Raw genomic sequence first — 25,829 nt, 5'->3', positions numbered from 1 at the left:
AGGCTCTCACCTGCTCCACCGGAGGCTTTCCCGGCCTCCACAGTGGGGACTGTGCGTGCACACAGCCATGCTCTGTGGTCTTGCTTCTACCAGTCCTTTAATCTACTCCCCTTCAATGGACAGCGAGATTAAAAAATAAAAGTATCATTGTGATGTAAGCTGGGCACCAGAGGCTTGTGTCTGGAATCCTAGGTATTCGGAAGCTGAGATCTGAGGATCACAGCTCAATGAAGCCAACCCAGGCAGAAAAGTCTGTGAGACTCTTATTTCCAATTAACCAGCAAAAAGTCACAAGTGGAGGTGTATGTGGTTCAAGTTGGCAGGGGGTCAGCTTTGAGTAAAAAGCTCAGGGACAGCACCCAGGCCCTGAGTTCAAGCTCCAGTACCAGTGCGCGTGTGCAGACACACACACACAACTACTGAGCTTGGGGCTGGGAGTATAACTTAATGATAGAAAGCCTGCCTAGCATGTGTAAGACCTGGGATGATCCCCAACAATGGAAGAAGAAAAGAATAAAGAAGGAAGAGAGAAAGAGGAAGAACAGAACTTTATAATATGTGGCTTACATCTCTATTTTTGTTGTTGTTGGTTGTTTCATTTGTCAATTAATAGCAAATATTTAAGTAGCTTGCTCTGCTACAATATGCAGAAGGCACTATTACTGTAGTGGTGAAAGAAATGGGGCCACTCTGCTGGGAAAGCACAGGAGGAGATCTGGATGGGCTGACGTGACCACACTGGCACCGCCCTCATCTTTAAGGTCCATCGAGGTGTTAGGTACTTGGTTAAATCCGTAGACGGTCAGGACCTCTGCTTAGCCAGGCTGTAGCTTGAGCGTCAAAGTGACCCGGAAATAAGGCAGAGGTTCAACCCCAAAAGAGCCTACTCCCGGCTGGAGGCCCTTCCTCCCTGGGCTACCATAATACTCCTCAACCTGCGTTCCCTACCTGTCAACTGTGAGGGGCCCTGGCCAAAGGGAAAATGCTAGAATTGGGAACACAGCTTCCTCAGGGAAGGAAAAACTTGAGAAGCCATCCTGACGTCAATGGACACATGACTTCACTAGAAGTGGATTTTACAAAATAATTATTAAAAGCAACTCACCCTCTTTAATGTGAATGTCAATTGCTTGCTGCCAACAGTGGTGTCGGATACGCTCAATGTTCCATTTGTTGCTTCAAGTTTCAAACGATCTTCCAGGGTTTTGCTGTAGGAAAATTTAAGAACAACCCATCAATTAACATATTTTCATTTGCCAATGAGGATTAATCACATGAAGAAGTCTTGCACACTTGTGGTAAGGACAAAGTACCCTTCACTTCCGGGAACCCACGGAATCGTTCAGAGCGCTCACACCGCTGTTACTCACACTTGACATCTGTATCTAAACAATGGCCGGTCAGGACTAACACCCACTGGATATGTAAGTGCAGTCCTGAGGGAGACAGTTACTCGGCTAGTTAATCATATTTCTGAAATCAAATAAGGAGAAATGTGTTTTCTAAGTCTGTAGCACTTTTGGACCTAAGGTGGTTTAGACTTAAGGCAGGCATGAGGAGGTATTTGAGCATTTCACTCTCTTCTCTTCTAGGAGGGAGTGAATACAAAGAGCTAGAACTATTCTGTTTTCTCTGCACTGAGCCTCATCAAGCCATCACGTTTACCACGGACCCACCTGATTGCCCACAGATAAGAACCAAAAGCAATTATACTTGGTTACTACCTGATCTCTAGTCACTGTGATTTTTACAGGCATCTTGCAGCTTTTTACTTGAATTATACTTTCTAATACACTTTATCCCAAAGTTAAATCTTATTTCATGTCTTGATCTTATCTTCCAGACTTGAGGTACCTTTATACAATGTGTTATCATTTGTTGTGCCTTATAATTCATGAATAATTCTACCCAAGCTTTCTAGTAGCCAGGTTAAACTTGAATTTTCTACTAGCTATATAATACTTCATTGCATGTTGCTGTAATAACGTTGGTTTGTTTGTTTTGTTGGTTGTGGGGCTTGAATTCAGGGCCTGGGTGCTATCCCACAGTCTCTTTGTGCTCAAGGCTAAGTGCTCTACCATTTGAGCCACAGTACCACTTCCTTTAATGATGTTTTGTTATAACCCAACACACTGGCCCCTTTTGTTAACTTGGGTTTTGTTTTTGTTTTTGGCAATTCTGGGGCTTGAACCCAGAGCCTGGGCATTGCTGCTGAACTTCTTTTGCTCAAGGCTAGCACTCTGCCTATTGAACCACATCTCTACTTCGGCTTTTCTGTTTATGTGGTACTGAGGAATCAAACTCAGGGTTTCATGCATGCTAGGCAAGCATTCTACCACTAAGCCACATTCCCAGCCATGTTAACCTGTTTTATAGAGGAAAAAAGTTGAAAAATTGAATCAAGCTTTAAGATATATTAAGTCTCCTCACCCCATCTCCCTTTCCCTACTGGGCACTGAACTCAGAGCCTTGTGCCTGCCAGGTTAATGCTCTACCACTGAAGCCCCAGCCCAAGAAACAGTGATTGCCTGGAAATGTCACAATGAAATCCTGCTGGTATGCTAATATATGCTAATAAAAAGGTGCCCAAAAAAACACTAAAAAATAAGTGAAAAAACAAAAGCACTTCCCTTTCCTTCTTACCTTTCCTTTGTACCAACCCTAGCTAAATGCACCCTTTTTCAAAGCTAGTATTCTTTTTTTTTTTTTGGCCAGTCCTGGGCTTGGACTCAGGGACTGAGTACTATCCCTGGCTTCTTTTTGCTCAAGGCTAGCACTCTGCCACTTGAGCCACAGCGCCACTTCTGGCCGTTTTCTATATATGTGGTGCTGGGGAATTGAACCCAGGGCTTCATGTATATGAGGCAAGCACTCTTGCCACTAGGCCATATTCCCAGCCCAAAGCTAGTATTCTTAAAAAATTAAAAAAAAAAAAAGTTAAACTTGAAATAAAAAAAAAAAGCTGCCTTGTGTGTAGTGACCCCATCTTTCCTGAAATAGGACTGAGGAGCGCACCTCCTGAAGAGACATCCCACAGACTGGGATACTCCTTTGAAACCATGCAGCTAGTGTTTGATGTTCACACCATGAGAAATTTATCTCTTTTATAACTGCGAGTAATGTACTAAACATAGCTTCTTTATATAATTTGAGACATAAAGTGGTTAGCATAAAAGTGCTACTCTTTTCTAAGCAATAATGTTATTAAGAAGCACTTTTAAAGCACTTTTCATCTTCAAAGTTCTTTACAGACTAACTAATTAATCCTTTCAACATCCCTGAGACAGAAGTATTTATCCTTTATAGATGGCAGAAGGGCGGTAAGATGTTAAATGACTGGCCCCGGGCCACACGAGGATCCAAGCTTAAACCAGGCTTCCAACGGAGGGATTCCTGGTTTCCAGGTGTGTGTCCGGACATACTTGATTTATATAGTTCTGTTCAGGAAACTGTCCATTAGGTGTTATAAATGACAAAGTCCACATGACGAACTGCTGAAGCCAAGACTGTTTCTTGTCTTTTTTGGCTCTGGGGATAGAATTCAGAGTGTTGCTTTGCTAGGCAAGTGCTTTACCACTGAGTCACACCCAAGCCTATCCTTGTGCTTAAAAATGAAAAAGACAAAACTGACGTGTACACTAACTAACAAGCATGTAAATTATGTCAGCCTGAGTAAATTCCTCTGCCTGTCCATTTTACCTTGTTCTTCCCTTTCCTAGCTATAAACTCAGAGCTTCAAAGTTCACAGGAATTCTGAGCCACTATGGAGCCACCGAGCTAAAGTGGACATGGAGAACACTAATTTGGGAAGAAAAAGATTTTTCAAGTCAATTATGGGAAATTACTACTCTTTTAAGAATGACCTTATTTCCTCCATGCTAGGGTATATAAACTCTGGTTTTCTTCTCTCAATGTACTTTCAATGCGCACGTGTGAAAACTTGTTCTGTCTAGGCTACTTGGAAAGGCAAACTGGGTTTTAGAATGAGCCATGGCAGGAGATCAGAGACGGCCGGGGACGGTGGAGAGATTTCTACATGAAAGCAAGTTCTGCTTCCCTCCCTTTGGAAGTCAGCTTGCTGTTATGTGGCTGCCACCCAGCAGCGCAGGTCTGCTGCCGGAGAATGACTGCAGGGATGACAGCAAAGGAGACAGACGCAACTGCAGGAACACCGAGAAAGCACTGCCACAGACGAACAAGACACAGAGAAGGCCTGGAGGGGAGGACAGGCTGCCCGCCCACACCCTCCTCCCGGCCCTGTCCCTGTCCCATCTAGGGTCCAAGTCTAGATAGCCGGTGCTTTCTATTCAGTAACAAAATTAAGTAGGTAGGGAATAATGTAAATGAAGGAAAGATAACTACCCCAACTTGTCTGTGGCAATTGCTAAGAAAAGATACAGATCTTAAAAGGTTGAAAGTAGAATGGAATTACTCAGTACAGAATGCAGAGGACTCTTGGGAAGAACCTAAATCATTAATAAGGCTACCTTAATATAAAAGAGAAAAATGGGCATAAACTACAAGGGGGAAAGTCAAATTAGATATTTAGTAAATGCCCCAGGAAAGGGCATACTTCTTTGAGGCTTAAAATATATACACACACTCTACAATTTCTCTAATTAGAAACATTTAATTAAAAATCATGCTCTTTAACTAAAGTTTTAAAATTGCTTTGCGGGGAAGGGAAGCAGGAGAGCAGAGGATAGTACGAAGACATGGAATTCACAAGAGCTAGGTGCAGAGGTAGAATTACAGATACATTTTCTTCAAAAAAATTTATAAATGGTTTTTAAATGTATTTTTAGGGCCTGTCAAGTGACCGTGGAAAACTTTTTCCCTACAGCATAGAAGTTATTGAAACCACGGGAAGACCTGTATTTTCAGTTTGTACAAGTTGCTTCAGAGGCCCCGCTGAGGGGAGGTACGTTCAAGCAGCGTGAGCGCTAGGAAGCCATCTGTCAGCACCACTGAAGTGCAACAGGATGCCTAAGAGCCGTGGCTGCTGCAGCGGGAGCAGCCACTGCTAAGTGCACAGTGCTCCAGACTCTTTTGGCGGATGATTTGCCCGTGTCTGACACACACACACACCCTCTTTAGACCAGTGGAGCCTATCGCTAGGAGTATATTCTAAAGCAACTCTTGCCATCTATACACTCTCAGAGAAAAACAAGAAGCACTTCCACACACACAATGGAGCAACAGATCCACACAGTGTGGCACATTCATCTTGGGAAAGATTCCTACAATACTTAACTGCCAAGAGCACGTCAACCAAAATGATCCGCACGGCCCATTCCCGATGAGCGCGCGCGGCAGTGACAGCTCTGGGCGCTACCCCAGCAGGCTGGCGTGCTGCCGGTGCATGCTACCTCTTTTAGATTTTAGAACGTCCACTCTGAGGGACTCCACCTCTTGTCCCTTATCTATCAGTGAGGAAACTCAGTTGAAGGGGGAAACAGACCACAGTTAGTGCGGAGAGGGTAATGCTGACACCCCAACAAAGGGCTCTGCTACTGAACTGCCCATGAAGAGGAGGTCCTTGAAGGCATAAGTTATTTTCAAAAGTCTTTGAATTCCAGGACCTACCACAGGGCAGCTACTTCAGAGCATGCTTTTGCACACTGAGCAGATAGCACACACGGTCCAACCTACTCACCAAGGAAGCAACCTACCTGGCCTGCTGGCTTTGTCCCCTGTGGCTCCGAGGATGATGCCCTGCCCATCCTCGGCCTCCTCCGCTGAGGCCCCTGGTCCCGTTTCTGCCCGATTCCTCACCAGGTTCCACTGGTCTATGGCCGCCATTCTCTCACTTCTCCACCACCCTCTTCCCACTGCTGATTCCTCTCTGCCCACTACCAAAACATCTCTCCTGAGCCTAAATGACCTTTGCCACTTTTACTGGCTCTCACTTTTCCTCTTACTACCAAACTCCTTGTGAAGAATCAGGCACACTAATTATTTTTGATAGTTTAAAAACTTGCCGCTCATTTATCAGTCTGCTTGAGAAACCAGAAACCAGTCCCAGCAGGGCAGCGCCAGCATGGCTGTCTTCCAGCACGGCGGCAGGGTCTTCCCCGCTAACTCTGGCAGCTCACTATTTGTGACTGCCCATCTTTTCAATCAGAATTCTTGGCCCTAAGCAACTAGGGGATGTGTTACATCTCTAAAATTCTACACATTATTTTACACACCCTTGCGATTTTCTAAAGAGAGATACACCGCTTTTAGGAGAATCATCGGTCTCCTTCCTCTCAGAAATCAGGGAACAGTCTGCCACGCTGGGACAGCTTTTCATCTCAGTTTCAGCACAGGAAGAGCCGCTCTTTCTCAGACCAGTGTCTCCACCTTAACACCCTTCGCCTGCCTTCAGGACCCCAGACCTACTGAACACTTCCAGGAAGACGTGGGCTCTGCAGGCTTCATGTGCTAAAACCCCAGTGCAATGCTTCTAAGCTTTGAATCTGGTCCACCTCAGAAGGAACCGGCCATTTCACTGCCATCCTTGATGGCTCCCTTGTCCTTTCATATTAAATCAGTAATCAATGCGTTTGGTGCTGGGTTTTCTTCTTCTCTGTCTGTCTGCTAACCTATGAAGATTTTGGTTCTAAGTCTGTCTGCTCCTGACCTCCTGGGTCAGTCCTCCCTACTTCTGACTGGGATGATGGTCACCATTTGTCAACTGATCTCTAGATACCCAGTTTCTCCCCACATTGTTTTTCTAAAATTGAGTTATTTTGTTACAGGTTTCTGCAAGAAGACACCTTTAATGTTTCTGGTTCTTCTGGTTTTTGTTGTTTTGTTTTTTCTTTTTGCCAATTCTGGGGCATGAACTCAGGACCTGAGTGCTATCCCTGGCTTCCCTTTTTTTTTTTTTTTTTTTTGCTCAAGGCTAGCACTCTACCACTTGAGCCACAGCACCACTTCTGGCTTTTGTCTGTTTATGTGGTGCTGAGGAATCAAACCCAGGGCCTCATGCATGCTAGGCAAGCACTCTACTGCTATGACACATTCCCAGCCCCTGTTCTTTAATTAACTAATTAATCTTTAACCAATCAATCAATTAACTAATCAATGTCCAAAGCCAGTGCTTGAACTTAGGGCCTGGTGCTCATTCAGCTTCTTGCTCATGGCTGGCTGGCATCCTACCACCTGAACTACATCTCCAACCTTTTTTCTGGTTATTTTGGAGACAGGACTGTTAGCATTTTCTGCCCAGTCTGACTTCCTCCAGATCTCAGCTTCCTGAGTAGCCAGGGTTACAGCCATGACCCACTGGTACATGGCACTATGTTTTATTGTCTAAAGTATTTATACAATTGGGGGAAGGACTGGAGAAAATTGATGGTTGTCTCAAGCTGTACAGGTTCCTAACCAAGGCTCCCCAAGTTAGCTAGGGCCAAAAGGACCACTATCCGCCTCCTCAGCATCTTTCAAAAGATCAGTTCTGACATGGTGTCCCCCAAAGATTCCCTCCAACCCCCACCTTAAGCCCGCTCTTTCCTCTGCCCCACCTGCCTCACTGCAGCTCAGAGGCTACTGGCTAGGACTGGAGTACCCCAAGGCATGTATTCTTCCTTCCTGTTCCCAAGTACAGGACAGCACTTCATTCATGCCAGTCTCTCTTGGGTGTCTGATGAATGGCTAGGTGGTGGAGAGGGGGATAAAAGGGTAAATAATGCACAAATAAAGTTAGCAATCTGTGCCGACAGGCTCACGTATTTATCTAAAACCATATGACTATGCAGAGCTTCTGTTTGCTATTTGCTTTTTCCTTATAGAATAGTTCTCAAGCTGAGCAAGTCCAAGGGACATTTAAACTGAACACATTCAATTTTGACGCAGCCTTTTGTTGATGGCCTTGTGGCAACTTGCAGAACAAACATAAGGAGTCATTTCATTCTCTGAAGGATAATAGTTTCGTGCTTCATGAAATAAGGCTCAGATACTACAAGTTCAGGATTTGCCACCATAATCCAGTCATGACTCGAATTCAATAAGCAGTGTATGCCAAATGCCAGCAGACTGCAGGCTATTCATACCAAAGGGTTATTACTTTAACAACAGGACTTTTTCCCTTCAGGCTTATATAATGTGATTACTTATGTGCACTTTTTCTCAAAATGAATATTTAACTTAGTAAGAATGCTTAGCTGCTGTGTATCCACTCAGCTATTGCTTATTCTTAAATAGGGAAATTTCATCTTGTTTGTGTTTTACATTAGTGTCATGCTAGCCCACAGACAGAGGGAAGCATGTTAGCGAGATTACTCATATTCCCACCCCTAAATCATGTCCTCCTAATTCCCCTGCATACACTCAAAACAAAGCTCCCCATTTCCTGATATGGGCTGGGGAGGGGGAATGACTTCTTTTTTTAGCAGATCTTGAAGAAGTGACTTCCTGAGTTATCTGACATGCAGCCAGAGCACTGAGGATTCAAACTTTCAATGATTATCTTAGTACCTCTATGCTAAGTACTATTTCAGGAGTGGTACTCAAGTAGTAAATATAGCAAGACAAAAACATCAGATAATTTAACAAGTCCATCCACAGAACGGAATAATAGACACAAGCAGACTTCCATCTGCTTCTGAGCAGGACTCTACCCAAATCAAGCCCTAAGAATAGCAGCTATACAAAAGAGAGCTGGCACATACTCCTGGAGCGGCCCCTTTGGAAAACTGGCCACTTCTCAAAAGGCTACATGCAGATCTGCCATGTGACCAGCAAGACTACTGAGAGGTGGGATAGACCCAGATGATGAAAACTTACACCCAGGTGGAAGTGTACCCAAATGTTCACAGCATCCTGATCCATAACAGTCAAGAAATGGACACAACCCCGATGCCCACCAGCAAGAGAAGTGGAGAAATAAAATACGGCAAACATCTACAGACAGGAATATTATTCGCTAATGTTCACCCACGTTGTACCCTATGTTCCGTATTAGCTCTAAGTTATATGAACCTGCACTTTGAGAATCTCTAGGCAAAGTATTAATAGATCTGGGTGTTCTCAATGGCTAGTGGTGCGAGATGAGCATCCAGAAGAGCAGAGCTGCCCCTGGGAGCGGCCGTGAGGGGGAAGAGGGGGTTCTGCAGATAGCTGGGAGATAGGGTGGAGCTAGTGCAGTTAGTGTACTATGTATTTTTCCAGCCCCCAGCTTTCCATTCAGGAAAAACTGGTACTGTGGCAAATGAGCTTGTTTCATCCTAAATACAGTATGCTAAGTGAAAGGTGCTAGATACAAAGTGCTACATATTACATGATCTTATTTACATAAACCAGAAGAGGCAAGTCTATAGAGATAGAGTAGTCACCTAGATCTGGGAAATGGGCGAGTGAGGCGTAAATGAGGGCTGATTACTAATGGGGCATAGAGTCTCTCCTGGGGTGATGAAAGTACTCCACAAGTGATGGCTGCTGCACCCACTGGCACCAGTTCCACAAGCCTCCTGCCCCAGGCCCTGGCAACCGCCATTACACCTTCTGCCTCTATGTGTCTGAACCTTTGCTTCACCTCTGTTTTCCTGCAAGGGCTTATGGCAAGGTTTCCAAGTGACCTTTTCAATAATCATGTAATTGAGACACAGTAAACAGGAATGAGGTTCTATTTTTTTTTCTTTTTTCTTTTGCCAGTCCTGGTGCTTGAATTCAGGGCCTGGGCACTATCCCTGAGCTTCTTTTTGCTCAAGGCTAGTGCTCTACCATTTGAGCCACAGCGCCACTTCCGGCTCTTTCTGTTTATGTGGTGCTGAGGGCTTTATGCATGCTAGGCAAGCACTCTACAGCTCCAAGGTTCTAATTTTTAAAGTAATTTTTAGTTAGCTGTGTGCAGAGGTGCTTTTCTATAATCCCAACTTCCTAAGACTGGTAGAGGATTTTAAGGTCAAGGTCAGTCTGAGCTACACAGTGAAAGTTTATCTTGAAAATAGAGAAAGAATCAAAAAACAAATAAATAATAACTTTTTGTTGAGAGGTAAAGAATTTGTTCTCTCTCAATTACCACTGGTCACAGATTATGGCCTCTGATCTATACAGCATGGAATAAGACATTTATCCATAGGCTAGGGAACCCAGTGGGAAAAACCATTAGGACAACAGAAGAGCGTAGCTTTTACAGTTTAAAGTGTTCCATGTCAGGCACCAGTGGCTCACACCTGTAATCCTAACTACTCAAGGACTGAGATTTGAAGGCAGCCTGGCACAAAAGTCTGTGAGATTCATTATCTCCAATTAACCAACAACCAAAAGTAGAGGTATGACTCAAGTGGTTCAGTATCAGCCTTGAGCAAAAAAAAAAGGCAAGGCAGAATGCAAGGCACTAGTTCAAACTTTAGTATGATCACCAAAAATAAAATAAAACATAGTATTCTGAGGTAAGTACCATTGCGCATAGGACTATTCCCTGTATTCCAATGCATGACACCACCTTTTAAAAGCTGTTCAAAAATAGGGGACTGGGAATGTGAATTAGTGGTAGAGTGATTGCCTAGCATGCACAAAGCCCTGGGTTTGATTCTTCAGTACTACATACATAAAAAAGGCGGAAGTGGGGCTGTGACTCAAGTGGTAGAGTGCTAGCCTTCAGCTGAGGAGCTCAGGGACAGTGCCCAGGCCCCAGTTACTGGCAAAATTTGAAAAAAAAAATGGTATTCAAAAATGAAACTAGGGACTGGTATGTTTTACTGGTTGATGTTTTCCCCAGACGGGCCTGGTGCTTCCTCAGTCCCCTGTCTGCACCCTTTCACTCCTCACCTCCCGTACATAGGGGCGTTGTTTGGGGGGCAGTGGGTGACAGGAAAGCAGGGCTTGAGCATGGCAGGGGTGGCAGTACTCACTTCATCAATTTCTGCTTCATGGCAGAATCTTTGAAGCTTCTGAACTCTTCTCCTGCTTTGATCTCATAGAACTGAGGCCTCAGCACTGTCTGCCGGTCCTCCTTCAGCTGCTCCCGCCGCTTCACTCTTTCTTCCTGCTGCAGAAGTCTGCGCTGCTTCCTGACCTCTTCAACCCAGCCCTTTTCATCATCGGAACTTTCCGAGCTTTCTGTATCACTCGGTTTTCCTTCCAGTTCTTCCTCTTCTTCCTGAAATTAAAAATAGTAAAAAGACCTCCTTTTCCTTAATGACTTATTTTCTTTTAAATACAATTAGCCCACTAGAATAAGTGACTCCTGGCTCTACTGCTTACATCAGAAGAAATCCTCTCATTAATAACTAAGACATGCTCATAGCTGAATGTCAGACAATTAGCATACAAGTATTTCTAAAGTTACATGGAAGACAGATATTAAAGATATAGTTCAAGCTTAAATGATAGAGTACGTTACTTTTTCACGAAGTTCTTGTTGCTCTAGGAGTCTTAGTTTCTTCTTCCTTTTCTCGCTAATTTTTGAAACAAGTGGGTTCAAAAGCCTAAATTCTTCACTTTCTTCATCAACTTGGAAGTCAGGGTTTTCAAACATAACCTTAAATCTATCATCAGTGAGAATATTAGGAAGGCTCTATAAGAAAAAGAAGAGAGAAAGTTGTAAATATTTAAGTCAATATCTGGTTAAAATCTAATAAGAAAGATGGCTTTGAAAATCATTCACTGCCTAAATTTATATGAAGCATTTTCTTTCAACATTTTTAGTGCAAAAAACACTTTCTAAAGAAAATACCTATTTTTTTTAAACCTTCCTTCCTTCCTGACTGCCTTCCCTCCCCCCCCCCACTTTTTTTTTTTTTGCAGTCCCGGGGCTTGAACTCATGTCCTAGGCACTGTTCCTGAGCTTCTTCTGTTCAAGGCTAGCACTCTATCACTTAAGCCACAGAACACTTCTGTGTATGTGGTACTGAGGAATCAAACCCAGGGATTCATGCATGCTAGGCAAGCGCTCTACCACTAAGCCACATTCTCAGCTTTCCCCTCCCTCCCACCCACCCTCCCTCCCTCCCTCCCACCCTCCCTCCCTCCCTCCCTCCGTTGTCTTACTTCTTTCTCTCTCCTTCCTTCCTTCCTTTCCTTTTCCTTCTCTCTCTCTTCCTTACTTTTTGTCAGCATGGGGATTGCATTTGGGGCCTAGGCACTGTCTCTGAGCTTTTTTACTCAAGGCCACCACTCTATCACTTTGAGACATAGTGCCACTTCTGGTTTTCTGATGGTCAATTGGAGATAAGAGTCACATGGACTTTCCTGCTGGCTAGCTTCAAACCATGATCCTCAGATCTCAGCTTCCTAAGTAGCTAGGATTATAGGCATAAACCACTGGCGCCTGGCTGAAATAAGGCCTTTAAAGCACAGCAATTATACTAAATGAAAGTGAGTCAACTTCATATTCATGTAACAGTAAGAAATTGTCAATTAAAAGGGGTAGGGGCTGTTTCTCAGGACAAACTCACAGACTTCAAGTAAGTCATCTAGAAACACATGGATGCTTCCATCCCTAGTAAGGGCTGCTGCTTCCTAATTCTCTTTACTACACCATTTATTTGCTTTCAAGCTCTCAAGAATAAAGCCATATAATACAACTCTGGCTACTCAGACCCATTTGGATAGCTCAAGACTGACACTTGAATCCTTTTTTTTTTTGCCAGTCCTGGGCCTTGGACTCAGCGCCTGAGCACTGTCCCTGGCTTCTTTTTGCTCAAGGCTAGCACTCTGCCACTTGAGCCACAGCGCCACTTCTGGCCATTTTCTATATATGTGGTGCTGGGGAATTGAACCCAGGTCTTCATGTATACAAGTCAAGCACTCTTACCACTAGGCCATATTCCCAGCCCTTGAATCCTGTTTATTTGTACCTTTTTTTTTTTTTTTTTGCCAGTCCTGGGGCTTGAACTCAGGGCCTGAGCACTGTCCCTGGCTTCTTTTTGTTCAAGGGTAGCACCCTACCACTTGAGCCTCAGTGCCACTTCCGGCTTTTTCTGTGTATGTGGTGCTGAGGAATTGAACCCAGGGCTTCATGCATGCTAGGCAAGCACTTTACCACTAAACCACATTCCCATCCCTCATCTGTACCATTTCTAAACAGAAAGCTTCCTGAAATGTATTGTAACATCTCTCACTGAAAGGGAATAGTGCTCTCAGACTTAGGGCTCTCTCCTTATGTCTTCTTGGTAAGCTGCAGGCCTGGAAGCCGGATCAAACAACTCCCTCAGGAATGGACTGTCAGCGTCAGGCCTGAGACAGAGCTGGAAAAGGCCAGACTGCTTGGGAAGGACTCCGGCCTTACTGAGCCAGACATCTTTTACTTGTTTGATCCTTGACTACTGAGAATAATTAAAGTTGTAAGCATCTGAGTTGTGTTTGACGAACTATATATAAAAATCTGGTAAATCATTAAAAGAACATGGCCTTTTATTAGTTCTCTGACCTAGTTTGTTAAATCCCAACCAAAAATCCCACAAGCCTTCCCTGATTTAATATTATGTTCAAAACAGACTTAGGCCCAAGGAAGAAATAAAGAGGAAGATCTAGTTCCTGATTCCATCTTAATTAAAGAGCCACAGAGAAGTCTGCTACAAGACATGTAGAAAACCAGAGAAACAATGACTAGCTTCACGGGAAACAGAAGTCGGGTGAGAGATTGAGGCAATGATCAGCTGGCCATTGCTGGGCTATAAAGAGCATTTATACAGTTGTAATACGGTAAATGCCAAGTGCTGACTTAACCAAAATTACTCAATAGCTTTATTGGGATGCAAGGGATTAAAAAATGCCTAACTCTAAAAAGTCAAGAAGTAGCACCACATGCAATAGTAAGAGTTTTATGCTGAGTTGATCAGCTTAGGAGGCCCAAAACATTCATATCTGAGAAAGTGGAAACAAGGGAAGGGAAAAAAGGAAGTGGTAGACAATGGGCTAGCCAATTTTCTCAACAGACTTAATAGAAACATTCAGGTGGCTATTTCCTTTTTTTCTTTTTCTTTGTGTGTGTGGGGCAGAGGGAGGTGCGGGGAACATGCGCACACTGGTACTGGGCTTGAACTCAGGGCCTGGGCACTGTCCCTAAGCTTTTTCACGTAAGCCACATCTCCACTTCTGGCCATTCTTGGAGATAAAGACTCTTATGGACTTTCCTGTCCAGGTCGGCTTCAAACTGAAACCTTCGGATCTCAGGTTCCTGAGTAGCTAGGATTATAGGCATGAGCCAGGATCTGGCTATGACTAAAATTACGTCTAACTGTAATAAAAATAATTAACTGGTACTAAAAATGCTTCAAAAATATTTTAGATAGTCAAACAACCTGATCCCACCCAGAATGTCTGTATATAGCCTATATTCTCCCAGAAAAGATGGACCATTTTTGAATAAATGGCATTTAGCAATTCCCAAGGCCACTAAGACACTTCTTCCATGATTTTCCAGCCCCAGAACAGAGATAGCCTAGATATTGCAGATGCTGATTGCAGCCTGACCGTGCTGCTGACGAACCCAAGAAGAGTACAGTCATATATATGGTGACCTGAAGACTCACCCGCAGAAAGGAACTTGCAGGGAAATGGCTCTAAGCACTCAAACCTTTCAAATCAAACAGATCAAAGATGCCCATGCAGCTCAAAAGCATACGGCAAACTGAACATATGTATTTGCTAAAAGAATGATTAGTTCCTAATTAGCACTGTTTGGCTAACATCCAGACAATGCTTATTGACATTATGTGGTGGGTCACTCCTCATTGTGGGTTGCACATCAATTGTACAGTAAACAGCTTATTAGACTTTTACTATGTTATCAGTGGTAGCAATATTTGGGAACATATTTCTCTGTCTGCTTCCATTAAATTGCAGTAGCAACCAAAACAGAACAGCCCTGCAAGATACTAACTTTCAAGTTAGGAGATATTGAGCTATAAAGCTCTGGGGGTTTTGAAGAGCTCATTTCCAAAGCAAGACCACTAACTTGCTAATAGGTTAGTAATTCTTTGAAGTACTCTTTACAATTATAATGAAAAATTCTTTCCTTCACTCAGGAGTGATTTAAAACCTTCATTTTACCTGAGATGAGACTGATAAACAACAAAATCATGTGAACTTCTCTTAGTCTTTTCTTCCCCTCGTGGTAGTGAGGTCCCAACTCAGGGCCTCTCACTCAGTGTGTGATCTTACCACCTGAGTCACACCTCCAACCCCGCTTTCTGCCAGTCACTTTGGAGATGCTAACTCTCAGTCTACTTTGCCTAGATTGACTTTGAACCTCAATCCTTGTGGTCTCAGCCTCCTGAGTAACAGGCAGGAGCCATCAGTGCCCGGTTTTTTCTAGGAACAGCCTCAATTTTGAAGACTATGAGCTCTGCTAACAGGGCATGTTTTGGATTAGCAAGCCAACAAAAAAGCAAATCAAGGACACACTGTACAAATACTTCTTTCTAGAAAAATTCTGTTACCAGGAGCCATGGCTACGAATAGCTAGGAAGAAAAAGTAGCTCTTCAATAGAAGGCAAGCTCTTCCATGGTTCTTTCTCATTACACTTGTAGCACCAACAGTATGTAGCCTGATGAGTATTTGCAGGCTATCCTTCAAATAACTTGCGTCTAAACTAAACAAATGCCATCTTGACTACTAACTAGCAAAAATGAGCTCTCCTCTTCCTGTGGAAGCTCCCAGGAATGTGAACAAAGATCACTTCTATGGAGCTTATTAAATGATATTATGTGAGGGAGGAGGTAACAAACAGTACAAGAAATGTATCCAATGTCTAACGTATGAAACTGTAACCTCCCTGTACTTCACTTTGACAATAAATAAGAAAAAAATGATATTATAAAACTGAGAATTGGATAGGGATTTCACTGCAGATAATATACAGGGCAACTGTTGTATTTACAAAGAACCCACAGATGTATAACGTGATATATTGACTGAGTATTTGCATAATGAACAGTTCCCATAAATCCCTAGATAAGACCTAGACAGGCACATGATCGGTGGCCCATGACGGTACATCTTTCGAAGCCTGTCAGTGACTGATTCTTGAGTGTTAAGCACTCAGTTCCCATAGCCTGGAGGAACCGAGTTGTTATTTTGCCTTGTATTCCAAAGGCAAACCCAGGCAACATTTCACAAAAATGGTAATTGAGAAAGAAAAGGACAAGAAAAATAAAGTGTAGCAGGAAACAGAGGGACAAGGAGAGGAAGAAGGAGTGAAAGTCGAGAGGGAGGGATGGGAAAGGAAGAGGAGGAGAGAAGAGCTGACTATGGGAAAGTATACACTGTCACTGGCTAGGATACTGATACAAAGTCAGAGGATGGTGCAAAGTGAAGAGGAAAAGGGTTGTGACAGGGGCTGGGAACATGGCCTAGTGGCAAGAGTGCGTGCCTCATATACACGAAGTCCTGGGTTCGATTCCCCAGCAACACATATACAGAAAACGGCCAGAAGTAGCACTGTGGCAGAGTGCTAGCCTTAAGCAAAAAGAAGCCAGGGACAGTGCTCAGGTCCTGAATCCAAGGCCCAGGACTGGCAAAAAAAAAAAAAAAAAAAAAAAAAGGGTTGTGACAAAAGAAGGACAATGTTCCCATGGGAGTAGCAATGGTAAAAGCCTTTCCCTTAACGGAGCTCTGGGAGACAGGACAGGGAATAAGACTCTGGAAGCTCACCCAGACCCCGGACCTCTGGCTAAGGCAGAGCACAGTCCTGGCTCTTACTGAAGGTGTAGGGTGAGAAGAAAACAAGTACTGCCTTTAAATACTCTGAACACGTTTTGGTTTTTCTGGCTTTTCTTTACAAAAAACAAAACAAAACACTAGAATATACTTTGTTTCTAATGTGTACACGAAGTAGACCCCAATTTTCCTATTTAGCTATACATTTATAAGAGGCAGTAAAAAAAAACTAAGGTTTTGACAAAACCATTAAAGGTTAGGACCAATAGTGATTTCTTCTGGTGATGAGGACTGAGGACCACTTTGCCATTTCCAACTTTCATGTTGTCTAGCCCATTCTGCTCTAATGTGTATCCTATCAGCCTCAAAAAGGCCCCCAGAAAAGGGGAGAAAGGAGCTAAATTCCTACATCTGTACAACCACAGGGCCTCATGAAAGGGAGTAAAATGAAATTGGAGCCCAGGTGTCTGTCTTCTGTAACTTCACCCCACATAGAGACTCAAGGAATGCACAGGCCTCCAGCCTGCAGGAGCTCTCCCCTCCTCTCTTCCGGAGAATGCTTCTGGCATGTGATTGCAAAGAGCACTTCCCCTGAGCTTGGGAAGGTGACAATGTGCAGCTGAGAGGTCACACCCCAAGCATCCTCAGGCAGCATGAATGCTCAAAGTCACAGAGCAGGAAGCCTCATACCTTATTGCTTTAAGGCATACCGATATACTTACACACACTGGTGTGTGCAAAGCCATAGTAAGTTACAGACATAAATTTAAATATAAGTCTGACATTGCTTAGCATTGGCATATTATTCATGTAATAAGAAAGGAAAACAAAAGCCATTTATTTATTTACTTAAGAAAGGCTTCCAAAAATTGATTTAAGTAATACATTAAGAGAATGTACTGGGGCTGGGGATATGGCCTAGTGGCAAGAGTGCTTGCCTCGTATACCTGAGGCCCTGGGTTCGATTCCCCAGCACCACATATATAGAAAATGGCCAGAAGTGGCGCTGTGGCTCAAGTGGCAGAGTGCTAGCCTTGAGCAAGAAGAAGCCAGGGACTACAGTGCTCAGGCCCTGAGTCCAAGCCCCAGGACTGGCCAAAAAAAAAAAAAAAAAAAAAAAGAGAGAGAGAGAATGTACTAGGCTAGGTGCTGGTTGCTCACACCTGTAATCCTAGCTATTCAGGATTGAGGTTCAAAGCCAGTCTGGGCAGGAAAGTCTGTGAGACTCTTCAATAAAGTACTCAGAAAAGGCCGGAAGTGGAGCTGTGGCTCACATGGCAGAGCACTAGCCTTGAACAAAAGAAGCTTAGGGGCAGTGCCCAGGCCCTGAGTTCAAGCCCCAGAACTAGGGAGAGGGAGAGAGAGGGAGAGAAGGGGAGGGAGGGAGGAAGGGGGGGAAGAGAGAAGGAGAGAGAGAGAGAGAGACAGAGACAGAGAATACTATACTAGGATGAAGGAATGCCAGGAGAGATTTAGGAAGAGAGGTCAGCAAGAGTCTCCACTTTGAATTGAACAGAAGTCACAGCAAAAGCATATCCCATCTTTTCTTGCATCTTCCAGAAGAAATGGACACTTCAAAGTCAAGGGAGTCACCAAATACTGTACAACCAGATCCTGGGTTCTGATAAAGGAGGAATTGAAACTGAGATAAGCACAAGAGGTCACCTAGCTCCAATTTTACCTGGTCCAAAACCAGAGAACAGAGAATGAGCTTGCAGGCTAAAAACCTCCTGAGAGGGGCTGGGGATATAGCCTAGTGGCAAGAGTGCCTGCCTCGGATACACGAGGCCCTAGGTTCGATTCCCCAGCACCACATATACAGAAAACGGCCAGAAGCGGCGCTGTGGCTCAAGTGGCAGAGTGCTACCCTTGAGCGGGAAGAAGCCAGGGACAGTGCTCAGGCCCTGAGTCCAAGGCCCAGGACTGGCCAAAAAAAAAAAAAAAAAAAAAAAAAAACTCCTGAGAGCTCCTCTGGTTGGCCCAAAGCTAGAAGGCAGGCCTCTTCCTTGAAGATTCAAGTCCTACAGGCTCTCAAAGTCTGGCTAAACCTAAATACACCTGGTTCTCTGCCTGCCCGCTTCAAGCAGATGAAAAAACAGGACTGGAGAGGACCCAGGAAATCTTACACATCTGGAAAAACTACAAAAGTCTCTTTTCCTCTGGACAATACCAACGAAACAAAGCACGAACTCTTATTCATTATGTGATTGATCTGTGTGTACTGTCACATCAGAAAGATAGGAAGCAGTTACATGTCAGGGGTGCTCCCAGTAACCCAAAGTCCTAATCCAAACGGGCTGCTTTAGCCGGGTGCTGGTGGCCGGGGCCTGTAACCCTATCTACGCAGGGGACAGAGATCAGAAGGATCATGATTCAAAAACAGGCTGGGCAGAAAAGTCCTTGAGATTCCATCTACAACTTTGCAAGGCTAGCAAAGTCCCAACTCCAGAAATGCCAAAAGAACAAGAAAATAAGATTGATTCTAGAATTAAAAACAAACTTAGTTAATACAGAGACAAACAATAAACAAGCTAACAACTTAACAATGAAAGGAATAAGTAAATTATAGTACAGTCATAAAACAGAATATATATATATATATCCGTTAAAAATACTTAAAAAAGAATTTTTAATGAAATGAGAACCACCTGTGGTATGTTACAGAACCAGCATAACTATTTTAGCATACTCAAGATGATCTTGCTGGTAGAGTTTAAAATTTTTAGTGAATGAAGACAGGAAGGAAATTGACTAAAATATTAAGGATACTTTTCCTTGACATAGTTTTCTTCTTGACATGTTTTTCCTATTTTCCAAACTTCCCATGTTTAGCAGATACTATCTTTTAAGTAAAAAAGCAAGGATAAAACAAAAAAGAAACTATTCTACAGGTATTAAGTAAAAAAGATATAGATTACAATCCAAAAAGAATACAGACAACTTAGAAAATCTTACCTTCGCTTTCTTTTTCAATGTAGATTTTTGTTTCTCTTCTTCTTCTTCAATTAACTTAAGGGCCAGCTCTTTGTTCACTTTTGGCAATTTCTATAAAAAAGGAAAGTTGTAATAATATATCCACATTTTAGCACTCAAGGCTGATAGTTCTGTGAGGAATATAATTTCACACATTCTTTTTTTGTGTGCCATTCCTGGGGCTTGAACTTAGGGCCTGGGCACTCCCTCTGGGCTGCTTCTCCTCCCTCATCTCCTCCCTCTCTCCTTCCCTTCTTTCTTCTCCTTCTCCTTCTTCCTTCTTCCTCTTCTTCCTTCTTCTTTTCAGAGCTGAGGACAGAACTAAGGGCCTTGCACTTGGCCAGGCAAGTGCTCTCCCACTGAGCTAAAATTCCCAACCCCAATCCTTGTTTTTTGATCAAGGCTGGTTGGTACTTTATCATGGAGCCACATCTTACTTCCAGCTTTTTGGTGGTTAACTGTAGGTAAGAATCTCAGGGACGTTTCTACCCAAGCTAGCTTCCAACCAAGATAATCAGATCTCGGCCTCCAGAGTAGATAGGATTACAGGCCTGAGCCATTAGAGCCTGGCTTAATTCTTTATTTTTACATTTCTCTAGAGTAGGAAACAATGTATATTCAAGAGTATCAGGCAGGCCTCCTGGCCTGAACTTGCCCTCCCACGTCCCTTCCCAGTATGCAGCATGGCTCCGCTGGCAGGTCCGGAGCTGTAGCTCTGGGCGGAGGTGCGAGTGTCTAGGAATGTGCTGCTAACACTACTCCCTGTGCTGTTCCCTGCTCCCAGAACGGCAAAATTCGGCAGAATCAGAGATGGCAGTCTGACAGTTTTTCAGGTAAAGCTATAAGGGATCTACTGTCTTCTTCCTCCTAGTTTTATGTTCCACGGTCCATTAAATAAAATACAACTATGACAAGTACAATGAAAGCAAGGATAAAACGCTCTACATCCCAGTCTCTGAGGTTCCTGGAAGAGCGCAACCACACATACATACACCCTTAGTGCTCTTCACAATTCTGAATAAGAGGGGGAAGGGAGAGGGATAGAGGAAGACAGGTTGGAATACAGTGGAAACGTGCAGACATGTCACAATGAAATCCTCCCTAGCTGTTTGTAAGCTAATATATGTGTATATTTACACATAATACATATACATATATATCATATATAAAATTTGGAACAAATAGTCTGGAAAATATAAAAGGTACTGGATAAAAGAGTTACTGGTATTTTGCAATGAAACAGCATATATATGTGTGTGTGCATGCACACATATATGTATATAAATATCTGTGTGTATATGCATATATATGTGTGTGTAGCACTGTATGTTATGTATTTACCATGGATGGATTTTAAGCTGATGTTTGCTTATTAAGTATTTGTATCACTCAGTGATTGAACTTAATCGACAGGACGCCAGGGAGACTGGTAGGCAGGAGCAGGCAGACAGGAAGCTCCTCCCTGTCTGCTCAGTGTCTGGGCTGGCATCACACAGCAACAGTTGTTCGCCATGGAAGCAACAGGTGGCTCCAGGAGCGGCAGTGGACGCCAGTTTGCAATTTCCAACATGCCCAGGAGCATCCTTGTTATGGCTCAGGAGTACCAGCCTGCAGCCCCTCCTCAGCCGTCTGGGTCGAGACCTGAGGTGGCAGCTGCTTCCTGCAGTGGCCACACCTTAGTGCTCCAGTACCTGGCTCGGCCACTCACGAGAACCCCTCTCTATCAACAGCAATGGTGCCATTTGTTTCCTAACAGTCCAGAGACCATTCTCACGACCCAGAGAGCCTGAGAAGCTACAAATGTCATTAGGAAATAGGAATTAGCAGAGCCCAGGTAAAAATGCTACCAGATGTTCTTAGTACAGGTGACAGCAACAGTTAGTCTAGATTATTCCCAACAACACCTTATTACACACCTCACAAGTAACACATACCAGAAGTGTAAGTAAAAGATGGAAAGACAAATGAACACAAAAAGGATGGCAGGTTTGGGAAAAATACACAAAATGAAAACTGTACTTAGTATTTAATACCAAGTACATTGTTACCTTTAGCTGGACTCTCTGTGCACGTGTTTCTTCTATCTTCTGTCGAATTTTATCTTTCCTGTACTCTTCATAAGCAAACGGATTTACCATCAATTTCACCTTTTCAAAATAACAAAATGAAGCCAAAAATGAGTAAAAATGAATATTTTGCAACATATTTCATATATGCCATGAATATGATGCCAAAGCACACACACAGAGCCACACAGATCCTATACAATTTCTGTGTTCACAAAAGTGCAAAAAGAAAGAGCGACAGCCACTCTTCAGTTACCTGACGAGCTTTAGGTCTGTATTTACCTTGTGGTAGAGTCTTATATCCATGAAAAACCCATGCATATACGCCCGGAGAAAAGGTGATCCGATGAGATGCGTGAGCCCTGGGAAGGGAAATGAAAGAGAAAAGCTTGGTGAAAATGTACTTTTCTTTTTTTGGAGGGAGAGGGCATTTGTGGGGATTGAACTCAGTGCCTAGGAGCTGTCCCTGAGCTCTTTTGCCCAAGGCTAGTGCTCTACGCCTTTGAGCCACAGCTCCACTTCGTTTTCTGGTGGTTAATTGGAGATAAGAGCTTTACAGACTTTGCTGCCCAGGCTGGCTTTGAACTGTGATCCTCAGATCTCAACCTCCTGAGTAGATAGGATTATATGTGTGTGCTACTGGAGCCCAGCTGAAAATGTACATTTTTACCAGACAACTCTTTGATTATAATATTTTGTTTTAGAGTTAAAACTCCAGAATTAAGAATGACTAGTCATGAATATCTATAGAGGCATTTAAAACCACATTTTATATGTCAGGTAAGTATAAAAATAATGAAAACATCTTCATGACTATAGGTTGCAGATATAAAGCCACGTCAGCCTACTGCCAGTGTCCATGATATATTAAGGTATCTATCACCTAACACAGTGGGAAATAACAAGCTACAGGACGTGTGAAAGGCCACACACAGAAAGTCAAAGCTTGTACTAGTAATACTACACCAAAAACAGTCTTAAGGAAACAAAGGAAGTTCTACTACCTTAGTAGTTACTTCCACCTTACTATAATTGATTTGGGAGGTTTTGTATATTGTGAGGATTGCTAGAAAAGATAATTCTAACATACATAAAGATGCATTCCAGTTAAACTATTATTTTGTTGGCCATTACAACTATTTCCACAGATACTTTTTTTGCCAGCCCTGGTGCTTAACCTCAGGGCCTGAGCACTGTCCCTGGGCTTCTTTTTGCTCAAGGCTAGCACTCTGCCACTTGAGCCACAGCGCCACTTTCAACTTTTTCTGTGTATGTGGTGCTGAGGAATTGAACCCAGGGCTTCATGCATGCTAGGCGTGCTCTACTGCTAAGCCACCTTCCCAGACCCAGATACTTTTTTAGACAAGGCTCTAAGTTACGGCCATGGCTGAACCTGAACTAGCAACACTCCTGCCTCTCCCCGGCTTCTCAATTGTATTTCTGCATTTTTTTTTTCAATTTAAAATATGTATTTAACAAAATGTACCTCAACTTATATAATTGCTTTCCTTAACCTAAACAAACACAGCAAAGAAACAGGCAAAGTATCCAAAATACACTAAAAACAGAAGGGGAACCCCCTGCCATTCCCACACAAAGTAACAGTGACTTTTCCCTCCAATTTAGGAATGTAGGTAAGTACAATATAAGCACATCATTAAAATAAAATGATTCTTCCCTCCAAAATACCAACAAAACAACCATTTATTTTAATAAACGATGCATATTGCTTCATTTATTGTGTGTGTGTGTGTGTGTGTGTGTGTGTGTGTGTGTGTGTGTGTGTGTGTGGCTTGAACTCATAATCCTCCTGCTTCAGCTGAGGAGGATCATGAGTTTGAGGCTTGTCTGGGATACATAGTGAGACCCTATCTCAAAAACCAAGGACAGAGCCAGACATTGGTGGCTCACACCTGTAATCCTAGCTACTTAGGAGGCTGAGATCTGAGGATCACAGTTCAAAGCCAGCCCAGGCAGGAAAGTCTGTGATACTCTTATTTCTAATTAACCACCAGAAAACAGGAAGTGGTGCTATGGCTCAAAGAGGTAGAGTGCTAGCCTTGAGCTGAAGAGCTCAAAGACAGCGCCCAGGCCGAGAGTTCAAGACCCAAGACCCAACCAAAAACCAAAATAAACAACAACAACAAAAAATCCCAACAAGGACAGGCTGGGAATGTGGCTTAGTTGTAGAGTGCTAGCCTAGTATGCATGAAGCCCTAGGTTCGATTCCTCAGTACCACATACTGAGAAAAAGCTGGAAGTGGCACTGTGGCTTAAGTGGTAGAGCGCTAGCCTTGAGGAAAAGAAGCTCAGGGGCAGTGTCCAGGCCCTGAGTTCTAGCCCCAAGACTGGCAAAAAAACAAGGACAGGAGGCATGGCTCAAGTAATAGAGCACCAACTTAGCAAGTGTGAGAACTTGAGTCCAATTTCCAGTACTGTCAAAAACAAAATAAAACTAAAGTTAACCACCAACTTTAGTGGCAACTGGTAGAAAATAATTATGTAAAGGTTAACTGTGCTATGAAATATAGGTTAAAAAGTTTAAGAGCGACTCAATTGCTCTAATTAGTACAAGATTCTACTTTTAATATTCAACTGCTAAGGTGTATTTATTTGTCCCAAAGACAGTTGAGCCGCCCAGACTTGTGAAGTGTAGATCTTCTACGTGCTTCCCCTCAATTAACGTCCTTTGCTAACATTAGAACAGGGTAAGCAAAATCTACTCTCTTCATCCTATAAACAAGTGCTGGGCAAGCAGAATAAATATGTTCTCTTCAAAGGTCTGGTGTGGAGCAGGTAAAAAGCTCTGTTCTGAAGTAGAGATCTTTGTTACTTTGGCCTTCTTGTGCCTCAGTTTCCTATCCATATAATGGAATCACAATACCCATTTGATGGTTGTGAAGATTGAACTGTTATATATAAAATACTTATAATGTTGCCTGGCACACATAAGCCCTGCAAAAGGGTTTGCTATTCCTAGATCTTTCTTGGGCTCATGATCTCTAAACATGAAGTAACGACAGGCTATATCCCTTGTCTGAAATGCTTGGTGCCATTAGTGGTTCAGTGTTTTGGAACATCTGCATGGCCTTTATTGGAGCTTGAGTTTCTCCTAGGGGCCAAGTTTAAAGGCTTGGTCCCCAGAGTGGTGCTGTTGTGATGTGGTAGAGTCTTTTAAGAGATGGGCCTAGTGGGAGGCCTTTAGATCATGGGGGGAGGGGGGAGGAGTGCCCTCAAAGAGACTGTTAGACCCAGCCCCTTCTTTTAGCAGTCCTGGAGTTTGAACTTAGGGCCTTGTGCTTACCAGGTTAAGTTCTCTACCCCTTGAGCCATGATCCCCACCAGTGACTCCTCTTTTTCCTCTGTGATGTATCATGCCTTCCACCAGAAGGCATGGTTTAAAGGCTACAGGTCTGGGGCTGGGAATATGGCCTAGTGGCAAGAGTGCTTGCCTCGAATACATGAAGCCCTGGGTTCGATACCCCAGCACCACATATATAGAAAAGGCCAGAAGTGGTGCTGTGGCTCAAGTGGCAGAGTGCTACCCTTGAGCGGGAAGAAGCCAGGGACAGTGCTCAGGCCCTGAGTCCAAGGCCCAGGACTGGCAAAAAAAGAAAAAAAAAAGAAAAAAAAAAAAGCTACAGGTCTGCCTGACTATGAACTACCCATGTACTATAACCTCTAAAACTGCCAGCCAAAATAAACCTTTCCTCTTTGTTTTTGGCCAATCCTGGGCCTTGCACTCAAAGCCTCAGAACTGTCCCTGGCTTCTTTTAGCTCAAGGTTAGCACTCTGCCACTTGAGCCACAGCGCTACTTCTGGTCATTTTCTGTATATGTGGTGCTGGGGAATTGAACCCAGGGCTTCATGTATATGAGGCAAGCACTCTTGCCACTAGGCCATATCCCCAGCCCTGACCTTTCCTCTTTGTAAGTTAATACAGACATTTATTTATTATAGTGAGGGAGCTCTAATGTGTCAGTTGAGCAGCCCCATGTGAAAATCCAATGCTCCAAAATCTGAAACTTCTTGAGTGTTATCTTTCTTCTCAAAAAATGTGAATTCTATAGCACTTCAGATTTCAGATTAGAATACACAATCTTGTAGTAAGGGCCTTCTACATTTGAAGATTTGAGTTCTTAGTTTTGGATTAGGTCTTTTATGAGCACATCTAAAAGGAAACCAGAAGCCATTTG

At 43.3% G+C, this 25,829-nt stretch overlaps 1 protein-coding gene across 2 annotated transcripts in view; it reads right to left on the bottom strand.

The window, feature by feature from the left end:
- The window catches only part of Nol10 (nucleolar protein 10), a 109,251-nt gene that overhangs the window by 27,057 nt on the left and 56,365 nt on the right, over window positions 1–25,829 (bottom strand). For both annotated transcript variants that reach the window (XR_007211956.1, XM_048353416.1), the window contains exons 15-20: window positions 21,916–21,995; window positions 21,616–21,714; window positions 19,550–19,639; window positions 11,333–11,506; window positions 10,842–11,089; window positions 1,106–1,208 (exon numbers count right to left, since the gene is read on the bottom strand). Coding sequence is in view for 1 of the 2 variants with exons in the window: in XM_048353416.1 (XP_048209373.1) it covers window positions 1,106–1,208; window positions 10,842–11,089; window positions 11,333–11,506; window positions 19,550–19,639; window positions 21,616–21,714; window positions 21,916–21,995 (794 nt within the window). In the remaining variant the exon portion in view is untranslated. The remainder of the gene's footprint in view (window positions 1–1,105; window positions 1,209–10,841; window positions 11,090–11,332; window positions 11,507–19,549; window positions 19,640–21,615; window positions 21,715–21,915; window positions 21,996–25,829) is intronic.

This window comes from Perognathus longimembris, chromosome 8, assembly GCF_023159225.1.
Source record: "Perognathus longimembris pacificus isolate PPM17 chromosome 8, ASM2315922v1, whole genome shotgun sequence".
NCBI classification, from domain to species: Eukaryota; Metazoa; Chordata; class Mammalia; order Rodentia; family Heteromyidae; genus Perognathus; species Perognathus longimembris.
The sequence above is the reverse complement of the archived record's forward strand: the minus strand, read 5'-3'. Positions and strand labels throughout refer to the sequence as shown.